Source organism: Sinocyclocheilus anshuiensis, unplaced genomic scaffold (genome assembly GCF_001515605.1).
Source record: "Sinocyclocheilus anshuiensis isolate Anshui unplaced genomic scaffold, SAMN03320099.WGS_v1.1 scaffold1239, whole genome shotgun sequence".
Lineage (NCBI taxonomy): Eukaryota > Metazoa > Chordata > Actinopteri > Cypriniformes > Cyprinidae > Sinocyclocheilus > Sinocyclocheilus anshuiensis.
The window spans coordinates 868,617-883,397 of record NW_015540949.1 but is presented as its reverse complement, the minus strand read 5'-3'; the positions used below and the strand labels follow the sequence as shown (position 1 = coordinate 883,397).

The 14,781-nt window shown below is 39.0% G+C and overlaps 2 protein-coding genes across 2 annotated transcripts in view; both read left to right on the top strand.

The window, feature by feature from the left end:
- fam171a1 (family with sequence similarity 171 member A1) overlaps positions 1–4,034 on the top strand; it is a 24,915-nt gene extending 20,881 nt beyond the window's left edge. Inside the window, exon 8 of the mRNA XM_016488057.1 lies at positions 631–4,034. Coding sequence (XP_016343543.1) covers positions 631–2,311 — 1,681 coding nt within the window. The 3' untranslated portion in view covers positions 2,312–4,034. The remainder of the gene's footprint in view (positions 1–630) is intronic.
- Positions 4,035–9,103: 5,069 nt separating this feature from the next.
- On the top strand, positions 9,104–13,615 carry nmt2 (N-myristoyltransferase 2). Its single transcript, XM_016488079.1, has 11 exons — positions 9,104–9,314; positions 10,110–10,227; positions 10,309–10,453; positions 11,667–11,785; positions 11,890–11,981; positions 12,086–12,202; positions 12,338–12,508; positions 12,626–12,734; positions 12,895–13,065; positions 13,159–13,326; positions 13,541–13,615. The coding sequence occupies exons 1-11, from the start codon at positions 9,202–9,204 to the stop codon at positions 13,613–13,615; spliced, it is 1,398 nt and encodes a 465-aa protein (XP_016343565.1). The 5' UTR covers positions 9,104–9,201.
- Positions 13,616–14,781: the final 1,166 nt, after the last annotated feature.

The following is a 14,781-nucleotide window of genomic DNA, read 5'->3' as shown; positions in this document are numbered from 1 at the left end:
AGGAATATTAGACTGCTGTCACTTTAAGAGCTGCTCAGATCCAATATACTGTTAAACGTCATGTGTTTTCTTTCTCAGCTGTTTGCTTTGACTTAAGACCTAAATTACTGTGTTTACGAGGATACTTGCAAAGACGGGCATTTTGACACAAGTGTGTGTATTTAACCGTTCACGGCCTATAAAGCTGCAAAAATAAAAGTTCAATACTCCCACGCTCTATGACCACCGTCTTCACCTGTGTGCCTTTCAGCGCTCTTTCAGACAGCGCCTGCATATAGCTAAATTAGTTCTCTTTCACTGCTGATTGCATTTAAATGGCTTAAAATCACTTGTTTTTAAACCGCAATGCTTGAAAATGTGTGCCAATGGTAAGTTTTCGTGACCACCTAGCACACAACATAGTGAGCGTGTAACCGCGATAGAGACGATAGTCGAAAATCTCTGGTATATCGCCCACCCATAATAGTAACATACAGATACAGTATGACATTAACATTTACAGGATGATGATACATCATCTGATATGTTAGGGGAAGTAAATAGTGTTTTGGAAGTTAGTGATCTCTGTGGTCAAGAGGAAAATTAAAGTTTTCCCCTAGTGCTTATGAGATCATGTTTCTGTGCTTTCAGAAGGAATTGTGCCCGCTTGCGGCCTGCCCACAGGAAGTTTACTCCATCCTCCGCTTTAGATGCCTCTAAACGAGACCAGGCTACTTCCATGTCCCACCTGAACCTCATCAGTGAGACTCACCTAGACCACAATGGGGCAGAGCCGGACATGCACACACCTATGCTGAAACCCACCCCCTACGACTCCTCCACCAATGAGCTTGCAGCTTCGCACAGCGAGCTCCATAGCCGAGGATCCAACCACTACAAACACTCAGTAGAGATATTTCCCCTCAAATCTGCTTGTTCAAACAATCCTTCCCAGGGTTATGATTCCCCGGCGGGACGTGGAGAGTACCGGCGGAGCTATACGTCCATCACGACTTCATCTGTCCATCCCCTCCACATGTCCATCTCATCCTCTTCCCCCCATCCATTGCATCACACCACCTCTGCAGGACGACTGTCATCGAAGAGTAAATCAAGCTTGCGTGAAAACTGTCTCTCTCCTGTTTCAGTCGCATCCACAAGTCCTGCCGGATCCCCAGAGCGGGAGCAAGGAATCGAGCGGAGGCCAGCCGACTACATGCTGTCCCGCTCCGTAGACCATCTGGAGCGACCCGCCCCACTTCCCCGACCTGGAGCCCTGCTCTGCTGCACCTCCGAATTGCAAGTCAACCAAGGGGAAGAAACCTACCGCAAAGCTCGTCCCACACTCGTCATCCCCGCCCACTACATGCGACTTCCAGGGACGCACCCTCTGTCAGGCCAAGCGCTGCTTTTGCAGTCAGACGAACAGAGCGAATTGGAAAGCATTCAGGCGGAACTCAGTGCGTGCCATCAGCCCCAAGGCCAAGTCCCGCACCCGTGGGGCAAAGGAGAGCAGGAAGGAGGGACGCAAGGGAAGGGAGCCGACCGAGGCGGAGGAGTTGAGGAGTGGACGCTGCAGACAGCTACTCTTCCCGCTGATCTCTCCATCCCCAACTCGCTCAACCAAGCGGGCCTGGATGTGGTGCAGATGAACGGAGAAGATCAGCTTCTGGCCGAAAAGACTTTGATGGAGCTCCGGGGAGGAAAGCCGCTCCCTCACCCCAGAGCTTGGTTCGTGTCACTGGACGGCCGCTCCAATGAGCACATCCGCCATTCCTACATCGACCTGCAGAGGGCAGGATGCAACAGCAGTTGTGTCGGAAGCAACGACGCCAGTCTGGACTCTGGGGTTGACATGAGCGACGTCACACCAGGGCGGCGTGTTCGTAATAAAGTCGGGGTTAAAACTGAAGCTGGGGCTCTGCCTGCGGTGCCCGTGGTCGAATATACACCACTAGTGTTTGTAGAGGACTCAAATGCTAATGCGGAGAGCAGCGGTAGCCCAACACCAGTCTGCAGTCCTGAAGAACACTCTCAAGGGGGTTTTTTGCAGGAAAAAGAGAGGGAAGAGGAAGACGAAGGGAGTTTGTCTCCCCCGTCGCCTCCACCTGAGCTTCCTTCTCCACCTCCTCTCCCTGAGCCTGTGGTTGAAATGGCGGAGGAGACGGGGACAGATAGCGATGTTTTCAGGACTGAGGAGACTCAAATGCACATGGGCAGCAGCCGACCAGATAACCTGGTCGTCCCTGATGATGACGGTGAAGACGAGAACAAGAAGAGTCCGTGGCAGAAACGAGAGGAGCGACCACTACTAGCCTTTAACCTAAAATGACACGACACGAAGGATAGTTTACCAAAAAAATTTAAAATGTCATCATTTACTTATCATGTCGTTCCATACCTGTATGACTTTATTCTGTGGGTTGAAGCATTCTTTATTCTAACAGTTGAAGCATTCTTCAAAAAATCTCTTACAGAACATAAAAGACGTCATACAGGTTTGGAATGCCATGAGGGTTGAGTAAATGCTGACAGAAGTAATTTTTGGTGAACTGTCCCTTTAAGTGCTTCCCCTGTGGTCCCTAGCTGGACTGTTGAATGGAGTTGCCTTATGAGCGCAGGTCTGTGCATGGCTGTTTGCCTGTGGTAATGAAAGCCAAGAAAGCCATAGCACAAATGAATATTGGAGCAGCTCTGCCTCACAACTGAATAAGGACGAATAATCTGAAGTTTTCAAGCAAAACAAAAATAAACAAACAAAAAAAACACCATTAAATACCAACAATCTAATGCACAACTGCTATGGCTTTCCAGACATACACTTTGAGCAAAAAATATCGCAAGCCATTGTATTGAAGGTGATATGTTGTTTAAGCTTTATGAGATGCTGCTGTTTTTGAGCAATATGACATCTAGTGGCAACATGTGTACACTGCAACTACACCGCTAAGTGTTTCCCAGCACTTATTTTTGAACATTTTATGAGATGACCAGTGGAATGTCTTCCGCATCTTAATGGGTAAAAAAAAAACAGACAAAACCACTATAATGGGATCTACAGTCTAAATAGCACCCATTTTTTATTTTATTGTTATCTTGCATTCATGAATAGAATACAGCTGAAGCTTTGTGAAACCAAATAAATTTACATAATGCATCATTTGTTCTTGTTAATCAGTCAATTTGGCACAGATTTTCAAATGTGCGTTACTTTTGACCTTAGGATTACAGTAGGACTTTTGCCAGCATTGCTTCAGAGCAGCAGACCCACCTGTTGAAGAAAAAAACATTATGCATTGCTTTAATCTTAAGGATCATGTAGCTTTAGATGTCTCTTTTTTTTTTTTTCTTTTTTTTTTTACCACTGTATTTTAATTTGTTGTTTTGTTATGATTTTTTTGGGTTGAACTTGCCTTAGCATGCGAGTGATGTGGACGGCACATTCAGACGAGGGCTGGATTCAACCGCACTCACTCACATAAACACAAACAGCCACCAGCTTTTCTCTCCCAAACTGTTGTTTTTTTGTTTTAAGTGCCTTTCTAGTTATCATTTATATTCATCATTAGATTTACTTTTCCTCTCCACCATTATCAGTTTGTGTCATATGATTTAATGTTTTCCATGTGGCATTACCCCCCTTTGATCTCATTGTATGTGTGTAAGTGTTTTAATGTTGTATCTGGATATGCAGTGGGGTCCGAAAGTCTGAAACCACACTAAAAATCTGGGATTTAGGATCTATTTGAACCATTTTAAGATTTTGTCAGAATTGTAACAATAGTTGATGTAAAGGAAATATTTATGATTTGATTTAGGTGACTAATAAAATAAGCAAATTTGTTCATGCAGCTCAATGTGCTGCTGTCATTAAAGCAAAAAAGCGACTTTTTTTTCCCACTGCAACTACTTAAATTGTTATACCGAAAGTATTTGTCATTGGAAAAAATATTTATTATAAAAATACATTTTATGTTCAATCATTCTTACTAGTCGTGTCAGACTTTTGAAACCCCCTGTATGTTCAGTACATCTTATGATTCTGGGGCCCGTTCTTCGTACGTCGCTAACTCAGTTAGCTGGATTGATTGTTGATGATTTGGCGTGATCTTGGATTGTTTGGTACTTCGAAGCTCATCCCGGAGTTGCTGTCATAGCAACAGGTCCGTAAGCTTAAAGCTGCTCAGGAGCAGGCTTATTTCATGTAAACAGGATTAGATTGCATCTTTTTAAGCAGAATTGATACTTAAAATCTGTCCTCTACCACCGCTACTTTATTACAAGATTACCCCACTAATCCAGGGACAATAATTTAAAAATAATAATAATTTAAAAATTAATTTAAAGATAGTGCTGACAGCTATTATGGGAGTGGCTTGATGGAGCGCAGGAGATGCAGATAACGTGATCTTGACCCTTAAGAAATTTTAATTAATGCTGGCACGTAACAAATCTGTTCAAATATAAAATTAAATGAATTGCTAATTACTACATTGAAATAAAAATGTAAAGCCTGTACAAATATTAGAAATCGTGAATATAAATAATTGGGAATCATGTAAAGAAAATTAAATAAAATAAAAACGGTGCACATTTCATTTATGTTATAACATTTATGTAGTTTTGTTCACTTGGTTGTTTCCTTAAAGGGATAGTTCACCCAAAAATGAAAATTTGATGTTTATCTGCTTACCCCCAGGGCATCCAAGATGTAGCTGACTTTGTTTCTTCAGTAGAACACATATGAGCGCGTACACACCTCACACACTGGATGCCGTTCACGCGCCCAAAGACAGTTGGACATAGTGGTGTATTAGAGGTAAAATATGATATAAATACTGTTCGGTTTCTCGCACAAACCGATCGTTTCGTGTCTTAGGACATCAATGTGTCGTCACGAGCCGCAGGGTTTAATTTGGATTTGTCTGCATGGTTTTTTTACTCTCGTAGATTTTGTTACCATTACCATGCATTATACGACTGATAGACTGCAACGGTTGGAGTTAAAAATCATCATATGTGTTCTACTGAAGAAACAAAGTCAGCTACATCTTGGATGCCCTGGGGGTAAGCAGATAAACATCAAATTTTCATTTTTGGGCGAACTATCCCTTTAAAGTGCAAAAATTTGTCACGTTTTTCGTCAGGTGTCTTTTTTAATTATATGATGTCACTACGTTGCTGTCTTGCCGCCAGCCAATCGCTGCATTGCTGATCGTGGTTTCGAGTATCGATACAGAGCCCCTTTTAAACCAACCCATGAACGCGCAATTATCTCCGATAACTCAATCCAGCCATACTAATCATCAACAACAGCTGCGTTCGAAGAACCGAATTAGCCAGATCCTGATTAGCGCGATGAAATCATCTTGGATGTGACATTTAATCTCGGATGTAATAAGCGATGTACGAAGAACGGGCCCCTGGTCTATTCTTTTGCCTTGTATGTAACTTATGTGTGTACATATTCATTCACCCAGTTGTTTATGCTTGTGTGAGTGTTGCTTGGTGTATCGGTGTGTCTGCTGTAGACATACTATGCAGTGTGTGTATGTACTGATGTAGGACTGAAAGCGACGTATTATTATTTGAAAGCTGTTGAAATCTGACTTGTTGCCTGGGTAACTACTTTGTAAGAAACCTTGTCACTCGGCTCTTCAGCAATCTACTTTGAATATTTGGACTGGTTGCTTGTATTATAATTCAGGCCAATTACCCCAATAAAGCCAAAAAACCTGATCGACAGTTCAACATTATTTTTCAACACAGCCAATGCTGATGGAATACAATCAAATCATAAACACAAGATCCATCAGGGTCACTTTATGCTGGGCCAGTTGTGACCGATCTTGGACTGGCTGCACTGAATTATGTTAAAAATGTTATAAAAACTTACAGTAACCATTTATGTCATTTAGCATTTCAATGAAATGGAAAGCACTTACTGGACTTGTTTCAGGTAAGGATGGTTAAACCAAGTGCAACATACAGATATTCGTTTTAATCTGCACTTTTAGGGCTATGAATCAAGGGTTGATGAAAGGTATATTAATCTCTTACACTAATCCAAGACCATGACAAGAGTTTTATATTACACCGTACAGAATGAGCTTATTGGAACATGTCTGCTTGAAACAAACATTGTCTGTTTTCACTTTACCAGGTAGCTGAGTTTGTCCGCACACTGGAAAAATCAAATCAGACCAAAAAAGGTCTATCAAAAACATAATTTTTATTTTCCATATGCAAAAGTGAAAAAGTATTAAAAACAGCCCAAAGAGCAGACGTTTCAACCCATGCTTTCTTCAGTGCTCATGAGGCAAAAAAGCAACAACACACTTATATAGGCACAATTGCAAATTGTTGACAGCTGATCTTAATCAATGAGGGATAATTGTCATTCCAACAACTTCTCTTTACAAAAAAACATGCAAGATCCATCTCTTCATTTAATCCAGTCAGGGTTAAGGATTTCGACTCAAAAATCCAAAAAGCCTCTCTTTGTAACAACTTTCTATCACGGTTACCACCTCTCCTATGCAATAGAACCCTCTCAATGCCCAGGAATTTAAAATCAGAAAAAGACTGTTTTGCAGACTCAAAATGACGAAAAACTGGAGAAGTGTGATCTTGTCTCCTGATAGCACTCATGTTTAACGATTCTAGTGCGCAATGCACGTTTTGTTTCACCAACATACAGTAAAGGCCAAGAATACATAATTATGTATATCACGTGTTGTTTTACATGTGATCAATTGTTTCATTTTGTACATTTTACCCGTTTGTGGATGTGTAAATGATTTGCATTTTAAATAATGAGAACAGGCAACACAATCCTTACACGGAAAATTTCCATGGCCATCAGACAGGGTCCCAGGAGTGGGGATGTGAGTATCTGCACGCACCAATTTATCAATTTACGTAGATTTGGAGGCCTAGAGTGAACAAAGAGAGGTGGATCAGTGAACAGGCCTGACAAATCACAATCGCTCTGGATACGCCAATGATTATTGATTGCCTTTTTGATTTCTGGACTCAAGGGACTAAAAGTAGATTTAAATACACAAGAACACTTCTTATTTTTGGGGGTCAAGTTGGTATCATCTGGCAAAGATCAAATTTTTTCTAATGCAGTATCTAGCCACTTGATTGGATATCCCCGAGATCTGAAATCACTAATTCAAAATCATCCTTGTTAGAACAAATGCGAAAAAGTCTCAAACTGACTATACGGCAGACCACATTTCAAAGACATGGGATGAGCACTCCTTGCATGTAAGATACTGTTTTTTGCAGTTTCCTTTCTATACAGAGAAGATACAAGTTGGCCATTGATAACAGAGATGTTTGTGTCCCAAAAATTAATGTCTGTTGTCCCCGCATGATAGGTAAACTTAATGGATGACATAAGACACTTCATATATAAGACAAAAACTTCAAAATCACCAGCAGAACCTTTGTAAATGATGAAACAGTCATCAATATATCTTTTAAACGATAACAAATTATTGATAAAAGGATTGTTATTAAAGATATATTGATCTTCAAGATAACCAAGATATAGGTTTGCATAGTTTGGGGCCATAGCGGCACCCATCGCTGTGTCCTCAATTTGTAGATAAAATTTGTTTCCCAAACAGAAAATGACTCTTTGTCAAAACCAATTCAGCCATATCCACAATAAATTTGGTTGGCTGACATCCATCATCACTGCGTAGATCAAGAAAATATTTCAATGCCAAAAGACCCTCAGTGTGGGGAATGTTAGTGTATAAAGAGGTCACGTCCATTGTAGCAAGTATGTCTTCATCTAGATTTGTTATGACTGACAGACATTGAAGAAAGTCTCTGGTGTCTCTAAGATAGCAAGAGATGTCAGTAAAGGATTCAAAATAAAGTTTTGTTTTCACTTTTACCATCTGGGAAACGGTTTAAAAGCTTACAGGCAAAAACGAACTACTAATGGAGTAATTAGCTTCTACCTACAAGTTAAACACAACCTAGTCATTGCAAAGCACCACTCACTTGTATACAAAACAACTTTAAACAATTGTTACTATTCATATGTATTAGTATTACTATTACTACTATTGTTCTCATTTATGGCACAATTTTTGAAATTGTACATTTTATAACTATAATTTGATTACAAACTGTGGCTTTACTTAGCTTTGTAGTTATTTCAAATTGTGTTATTGTAATAGACAGAGCTGGAAAGTAACTGATTACATGATTAAATTACATTTTAAAATACTCGTAATCAGACTACAGTTAGTACTTTTTAATTGATCACTTGATTACATATATTCACACACTAGCAAAAAAATATTCATAATATTTTGATTCTCCCTAATTTCATCTTTTAAATGTTCCTTTCTAAAATGCCTACATGCTATGCTGGTAGACAAAACAACTCATTTTTAGTAAGTGTTTTATTTTGATTGATGTTATTTTAAAATGACTTATTTCAATTTTACATTTTTATGACAAAAATAATTATTAGCTTTTCACTCACAAACCCCTGCAGTTCCTTCACAAACCCCAGTTTGGGAAACCTTGAAATAATGTAATGCTTAATTCACTTTTGGAACAAATGGAATATATTATCTTTGCATTTAAATATCAATATGATACAATATCAATATTTAAATCAATGAGATAAATTAATTAGGTTAAAGTTAAAAGTAAAGTATAATCTTATTATATTACCTAAAATATGTAATGTAATAAATCACGTTACTAACTACTGTACACATTTTGTCGTGTAATTTGGTTTCAGTAACGGACTACAATTTCTACCCAGCTCTGTTGATAGGCTATTACACATTTTGACAAATAAAAATAACTTTTGGTTAGGGTAAACCAGACTGCTGTAAACCTGAGCAATTTTATTAACCTATCATACAACTGAAACACTTTTAATAATAATGTTGACCATTTGTTTCACGCTCACGATCAATTATTTCAGATACAGTCACATTCTTCCTACAACTTCTAGTCCAGACAGTGTTAATAAAACATTATTTTTATTTATCATTAAAAAAGCTTATTTTTAAAAATACAATAAACTGACCAAATATTTGCTTTTAAAAATATACATCATCACGTTGGTCTGTCCTTTACACTCTCACGGGCTATTAGTGGCAATAATCGGTAGACGGTGCTGTTTTCCGTGGTTTTTATTGCGTGGTTTTGTCTTGAGGATTTGCAGCACATTCATCCATGATGGCGGAGGACAGCGAGTCCGCGGCCAGCCAGCAGAGCCTGGAGCTGGACGACCAGGACACCTGCGGCATCGACGGAGACAACGAGGAGGAAAATGAGCACATGCAGGGGTGAGCACGCGCTAAAGAGCTGCGGTCTGCGCGAGGATTAGCCGCGGCAAACCGTCGCCGTTTAACTGCTCCAGAGATGTAAACAAACGGTTAGCTTAGCAACCAGGTAACCAGGAGGAGAATTGGTGCATTTTACAACGAGTCGGCTAATATAATAGCTCCTTAATTGCATGATGGATGTGTAGCGTATATATAAACATTTTAAAATAGCCTAACAAGTTAGATAAGTGTCGATATTTACTTTATACAGCGTTTGAATCAAAGTAGTTAGCTGTAGCTAGCTCGACATTAATGTTCAAGGATTTATTTGAGCTCAGCAGTCAGACAAGTCCTCCAGGCGCTTCTCTACTATATTTCTAAACACATTTATTAGTCTGTTTGGTTTTTAAGTTGCAATTGTTCTTCATATTTACATAATAGGAGTGGAAAGGATCTGCCTGGTTTCATTAGAGTGTCTTCTGAACAATACAAACACACTTGATCCTCTTTATGAGCTGAGTGAGCAGCATTGCAGTCGAGCATCTTTGTCAGCTCGAGGACCGAGGATGATGATTGTCTGTTGTTGTCAGGCAGACTTACATCCCTCAGGAAAGCCTGATGAAGTTTGACCTGCTTCCATGAAGAGACTGACATTTGTTATTATGGTTTTTCCTCTGACAGTCCCCCTCCAGGCTATTGTTATAACAGGAACCCATTGACACTTTCACCTGTTATGTCTTTGAATCTCATAAACAGCTCATACATGTTGTCAGTAAGGTCTATCTGGCATTTGAAAGGTGTTGTGGTTTTGTTAAGGAGTCCTGGGGGTGATCTTGGTGCAAAGAAGAAAAAGAAGAAACAGAAGAGAAAGAAGGAGAAGCCAAGCTCAGGAGGGACCAAGTCTGACTCTGCCTCTGATTCTCAGGAGATAAAGGTTTCTGCTTTGTATAGTGTTATCAAAATGTTTTGTTAAAAAAAAAAAAAAGAGGCTGATTTTCCTCTGTTCCTGTCCCAGAACCCTGCCATTCCAATGCAGAAACTGCAGGACATTCAGAGAGCTATGGAGCTCCTGTCCACCTGTCAAGGTCCAGCCAAAAACATAGATGAGGCCACAAAGCACAAGTACCAGTTCTGGGACACTCAACCCGTGCCCAAACTCAGTAAGTCATACGTCACCTCTGCACGTGTTCGATTGCAAATGTAAGTAATTTGGGAAATCCTTGGCAAATCAATAAGAATCTTACACTGATCTTCAAACAGTGTTGTATTCAACAAGCAAATCAAGTTATGGTTTATTCAGAAAATACAATCTCAGCATCATGAATGAAAGCACAAGCATAAGATGTCTAGTTACACTACCGTTCAAACTTTAGGGGTTAGTAAGATTTTTTTCATGTTTTCAGACAAGTCTCTCATGCTCACCAAAGCAGCATTTATTTGATTACAAATACAGTAAAAACAGTAATGTTGTGAAATTTATTTAGTTTAAAATAACTCTCTGTGATGCTAAAGCAGAATTTTCAGCAGCCATTGCTCTAGTCTTCAGTGTCACATAATCCTTCAGGAAACATTCTAATATGCTTATTTGGTGCTTATGAAATAGTTGTGCTGCTTAATATTTTTGTGGAAACTGGTAAATTTTTTCAGGATTCTGTGATGGATAGAAAGTTCAACAGCATTTTGAAATGGTAATGTTTCAATTCATCCTTTCTGAATAAAGGTATTAATATCTTTAAAAAATATTACCCCAAACTTCCAGCTTAAATCAATATTTCACATCATGTACTTATTTAAGTAGTTGTGTAATTAGCTTGATAATGTACAGTCGGATAGGCCAGACCGGCAGGTACAAACTGTAAAACTAAGACTAAAACGATTGATGCCTACGTCTTTCTTTGGCCTGCGCTCTGGAAGTGATCTGTTAATTCTGCTAAACTTTAATTAAAACTGAAACTAAACTAAATAAAAATAAAACTAAATAAAAATGCGTTCACAAAATAAAAACTAACAAAAATATGAATGAAACTAATAAAAACTAAACTGAATTTTATAGCAAATTTGAAAACGATATTGAAGTAAAACAAATAAAAAAATTCAAAACTATAACTATACCTTGCTGTGCGTCAGGACCCTGTTCTTCCTGGTAGGATATATTTTGTAATAATAACCAGCTGATTGTTCATTATCATTTACATCAGAGTTTCCCAAATTGGGGTTCATGAATCCCTTGTATAATTATATAAATGTAAAAATAAAAATTCTTCTTCAAGAAAATATTTTAGGTCAAAAGGAGAATCCCTGCTTTACAAATATATGTTATTTCTAGATAAACAGCATTGAGAGATTTAAAGAGCTTCCTCTGTTTCTTTGTAGATGAGGTGGTGACAACTCATGGGCCAATTGAGCCGGATAAAGAAAATATCAGACAAGAGCCATATTCCCTCCCACAGGGCTTTATGTGGGACACACTGGACCTTAGCAATGCTGAAGTGGTATGTGCATGAATGAAAACAATAATTTGTATTTGCTATTCATTTAAAAATAAAATAGCCCTGTGTATACAAAATCATAGTATTTTCTCTTTTTTCCCGTGTAGCTGAAGGAGTTGTACACTTTGTTGAATGAAAATTATGTTGAGGACGATGACAACATGTTTAGATTTGACTATTCTCCTAACTTTCTGAAATGGTAAGTGATTGTTTGATGTTTTGCATCATATTCTAGTGTAGTGCATCGCACCGCATGCAGGGTGAGATGTGTGACAGTTTCTTTTTGCTGTCTTTCACTGTTAGGGCGTTACGTCCCCCGGGTTGGCTGCCCCAGTGGCACTGTGGTGTCAGGGTCTCGTCCAATAAGAAGCTGGTTGGGTTCATCAGTGCCATTCCTGCTGACATCCACATCTATGACACGTGAGTATCAGGCCACATCACATCAGTGCCTGCACCAAAAGCTTGAAACTCTTGAGCAGGTTTTACCAATTGTGTTTGTAAATTTTGAGAATTGTTCATTGTCATTCCAGTCACTAATTCTCTTTGCATCCAAAGGTTGAAGAGGATGGTGGAGATTAACTTCCTGTGTGTGCATAAAAAATTGCGCTCAAAGCGTGTCGCCCCTGTTCTAATCCGAGAGATCACGCGGCGGGTCAATTTAGAGGGAATTTTCCAGGCTGTATACACTGCTGGTGTAGTCCTGCCCAAACCTGTGTCTACATGCAGGTACCAAATCTTAAATGGATTGCTACATCAGTTTATGTTAAATACTCTAATTTATGTTATTAGATGCTCATTTGAAGCATTTCGGTGAGATTGATCCTATTATTTGTATCTCAACAGATACTGGCATCGCTCACTAAACCCCAGGAAGCTTGTGGAGGTTAAGTTCTCCCATCTCAGCAGAAATATGACACTACAACGGACAATGAAGCTGTACAGATTACCTGATGTAAGCCGTTTTGTCATTTCAAAAGAAATATTCGTCAGAAACAATACTCTTAAAGGAATAGTACATCCAGAAATCACCATTATATTGTTCCAAACCTATATGCTGTTTTTTTCTGGGTGATTTTTTTTTTCTTCTGATTTTGTTCTGTATTTTTCCTTAGAGCACTCGTACTCCTGGTTTGAGGCCGATGGGAGATGGGGATATGAAGCAGGTGACAGCATTGCTGCAGAAACACCTGAGCCAGTTCCACCTGCGGCCTGTCATGGGGGAAGAGGAGGTGAAGCACTGGTTCTTACCACAGGAGAACATCATTGACACTTATGTAATCGAGGTATGTGTGGCAACATGCATCTACAAATGTGCTGATCATATTTAATCATGTTTATCTTCATATTCTTACTTGCTTATTGTGCTTTCTTGAAAGGGCTCTGGTGGGATGCTAACGGACGTCATCAGTTTCTACACCCTGCCATCCACAGTGATGCATCATCCACTGCACAAAAGCCTGAAGGCTGCTTATTCCTTTTACAATGTCCACACAGAGACGCCACTCATAGACCTGTTGAATGATGCTCTCATCCTAGCCAAACAGGTACAAACACATCAGAAGCAAAAGAGCTTGTTAACCTAAGACGATTACTAATGATTTGTTGACTAATGACTAATTATTTTTTGTTCATATATTGTATGTTTTATATGTCTTCATATATTGTATATGTGTATTGTATAAATGCCTTCATATGTTGTAATTCATATTCCCTCTTTTTTTTCTTTTTTTTTTCTTTGGGGATGTTTTTCGACATCAGAAAGGTTTTGATGTTTTTAATGCACTGGATCTAATGGACAATAAGAATTTCTTGGAAAAGCTCAATATATATTAGTGCTGTCAAATGATTGCGATTAATCGCATCCAAAATAAGTTTTTGTTTTTTTACATATGTATGTGTACTGTGTAAATTTATTATGTATATATAAATACACATGTATATGTAAATACACACACATGCATATATATATATTTCAGAGAAATGTTATTTTTATATATTAAATGTATTTATTTATTCCATGGTCTGTCTGAATACTGGATTCTGATTGGCTGGCAGGTATGCAGTAAAACCGTTTAATGCACAGGTAGTTCCAAGTCAGTTTAATCACCGTTCTATATGAATGCGCTGCTTTAATTGATGCACCCTAACCAACACGTATCACTCGCGCACACACACAGAGAGAGAGAGAGGTCAGAGATTGCTGATTGCGCTGCACACACACACACAAACTTGTTGTCAATGCTTCCCCGTGATTTTCATTAATAAAATATTGCTGTTTTTGAAGTAATTGTTTGTACAGAGAGACGCACAGACACAGCACGCAGGTAACTGACACACAACTGTCATCTCTCTCTCTATGATTAATTGAAATACATACTATAATTTAAATAAATGTGGTCTTACAACACTATTAAATGTGGTCTTACCACACTATTTCATCTCTGTGTATGATTTGAAGCGGGCAGAATGCTAGCGCTAATGTGCCGTAACTGACGAAAATAACTAATTTTTACCCATTCGGTCAAATATCGTGCTACAAAGAACAATACTAGTTTTAACTTGTCTATAACTTGGCAAATGACCATGGAATAAGTGGGATAATCAACAGCTTGCCATGCGTTAAAGTATTTTAAATGCACTTCGCATCGGGCAGTTCTTTGCCTCCACGTCGTGCATTTAAAATCCTTTTAACGCACGGCTAGCCGTTGATTATCCCTTACTTATTCCATGGTCTGTCTGAATACTGGATTCTGATTGGCTGGCAGGTATGCAGTAAAACCGTTTAATGCACAGGTTGTTCCGCTTCGCATCGGGTGGTTCTTGGCCTCCACGTCGTGCATTTAAAATCCTTTTATGCACGGCAAGCCGTTGATTATCCCTTACATACAGGTTCATCTCAATAAATTAGAATGTCGTGGAAAAGTTCATTTATTTCAGTAATTCAACTCAAATTGTGAAACTCGTGTATTAAATAAATTCAATGCACACAGACTGAAGTA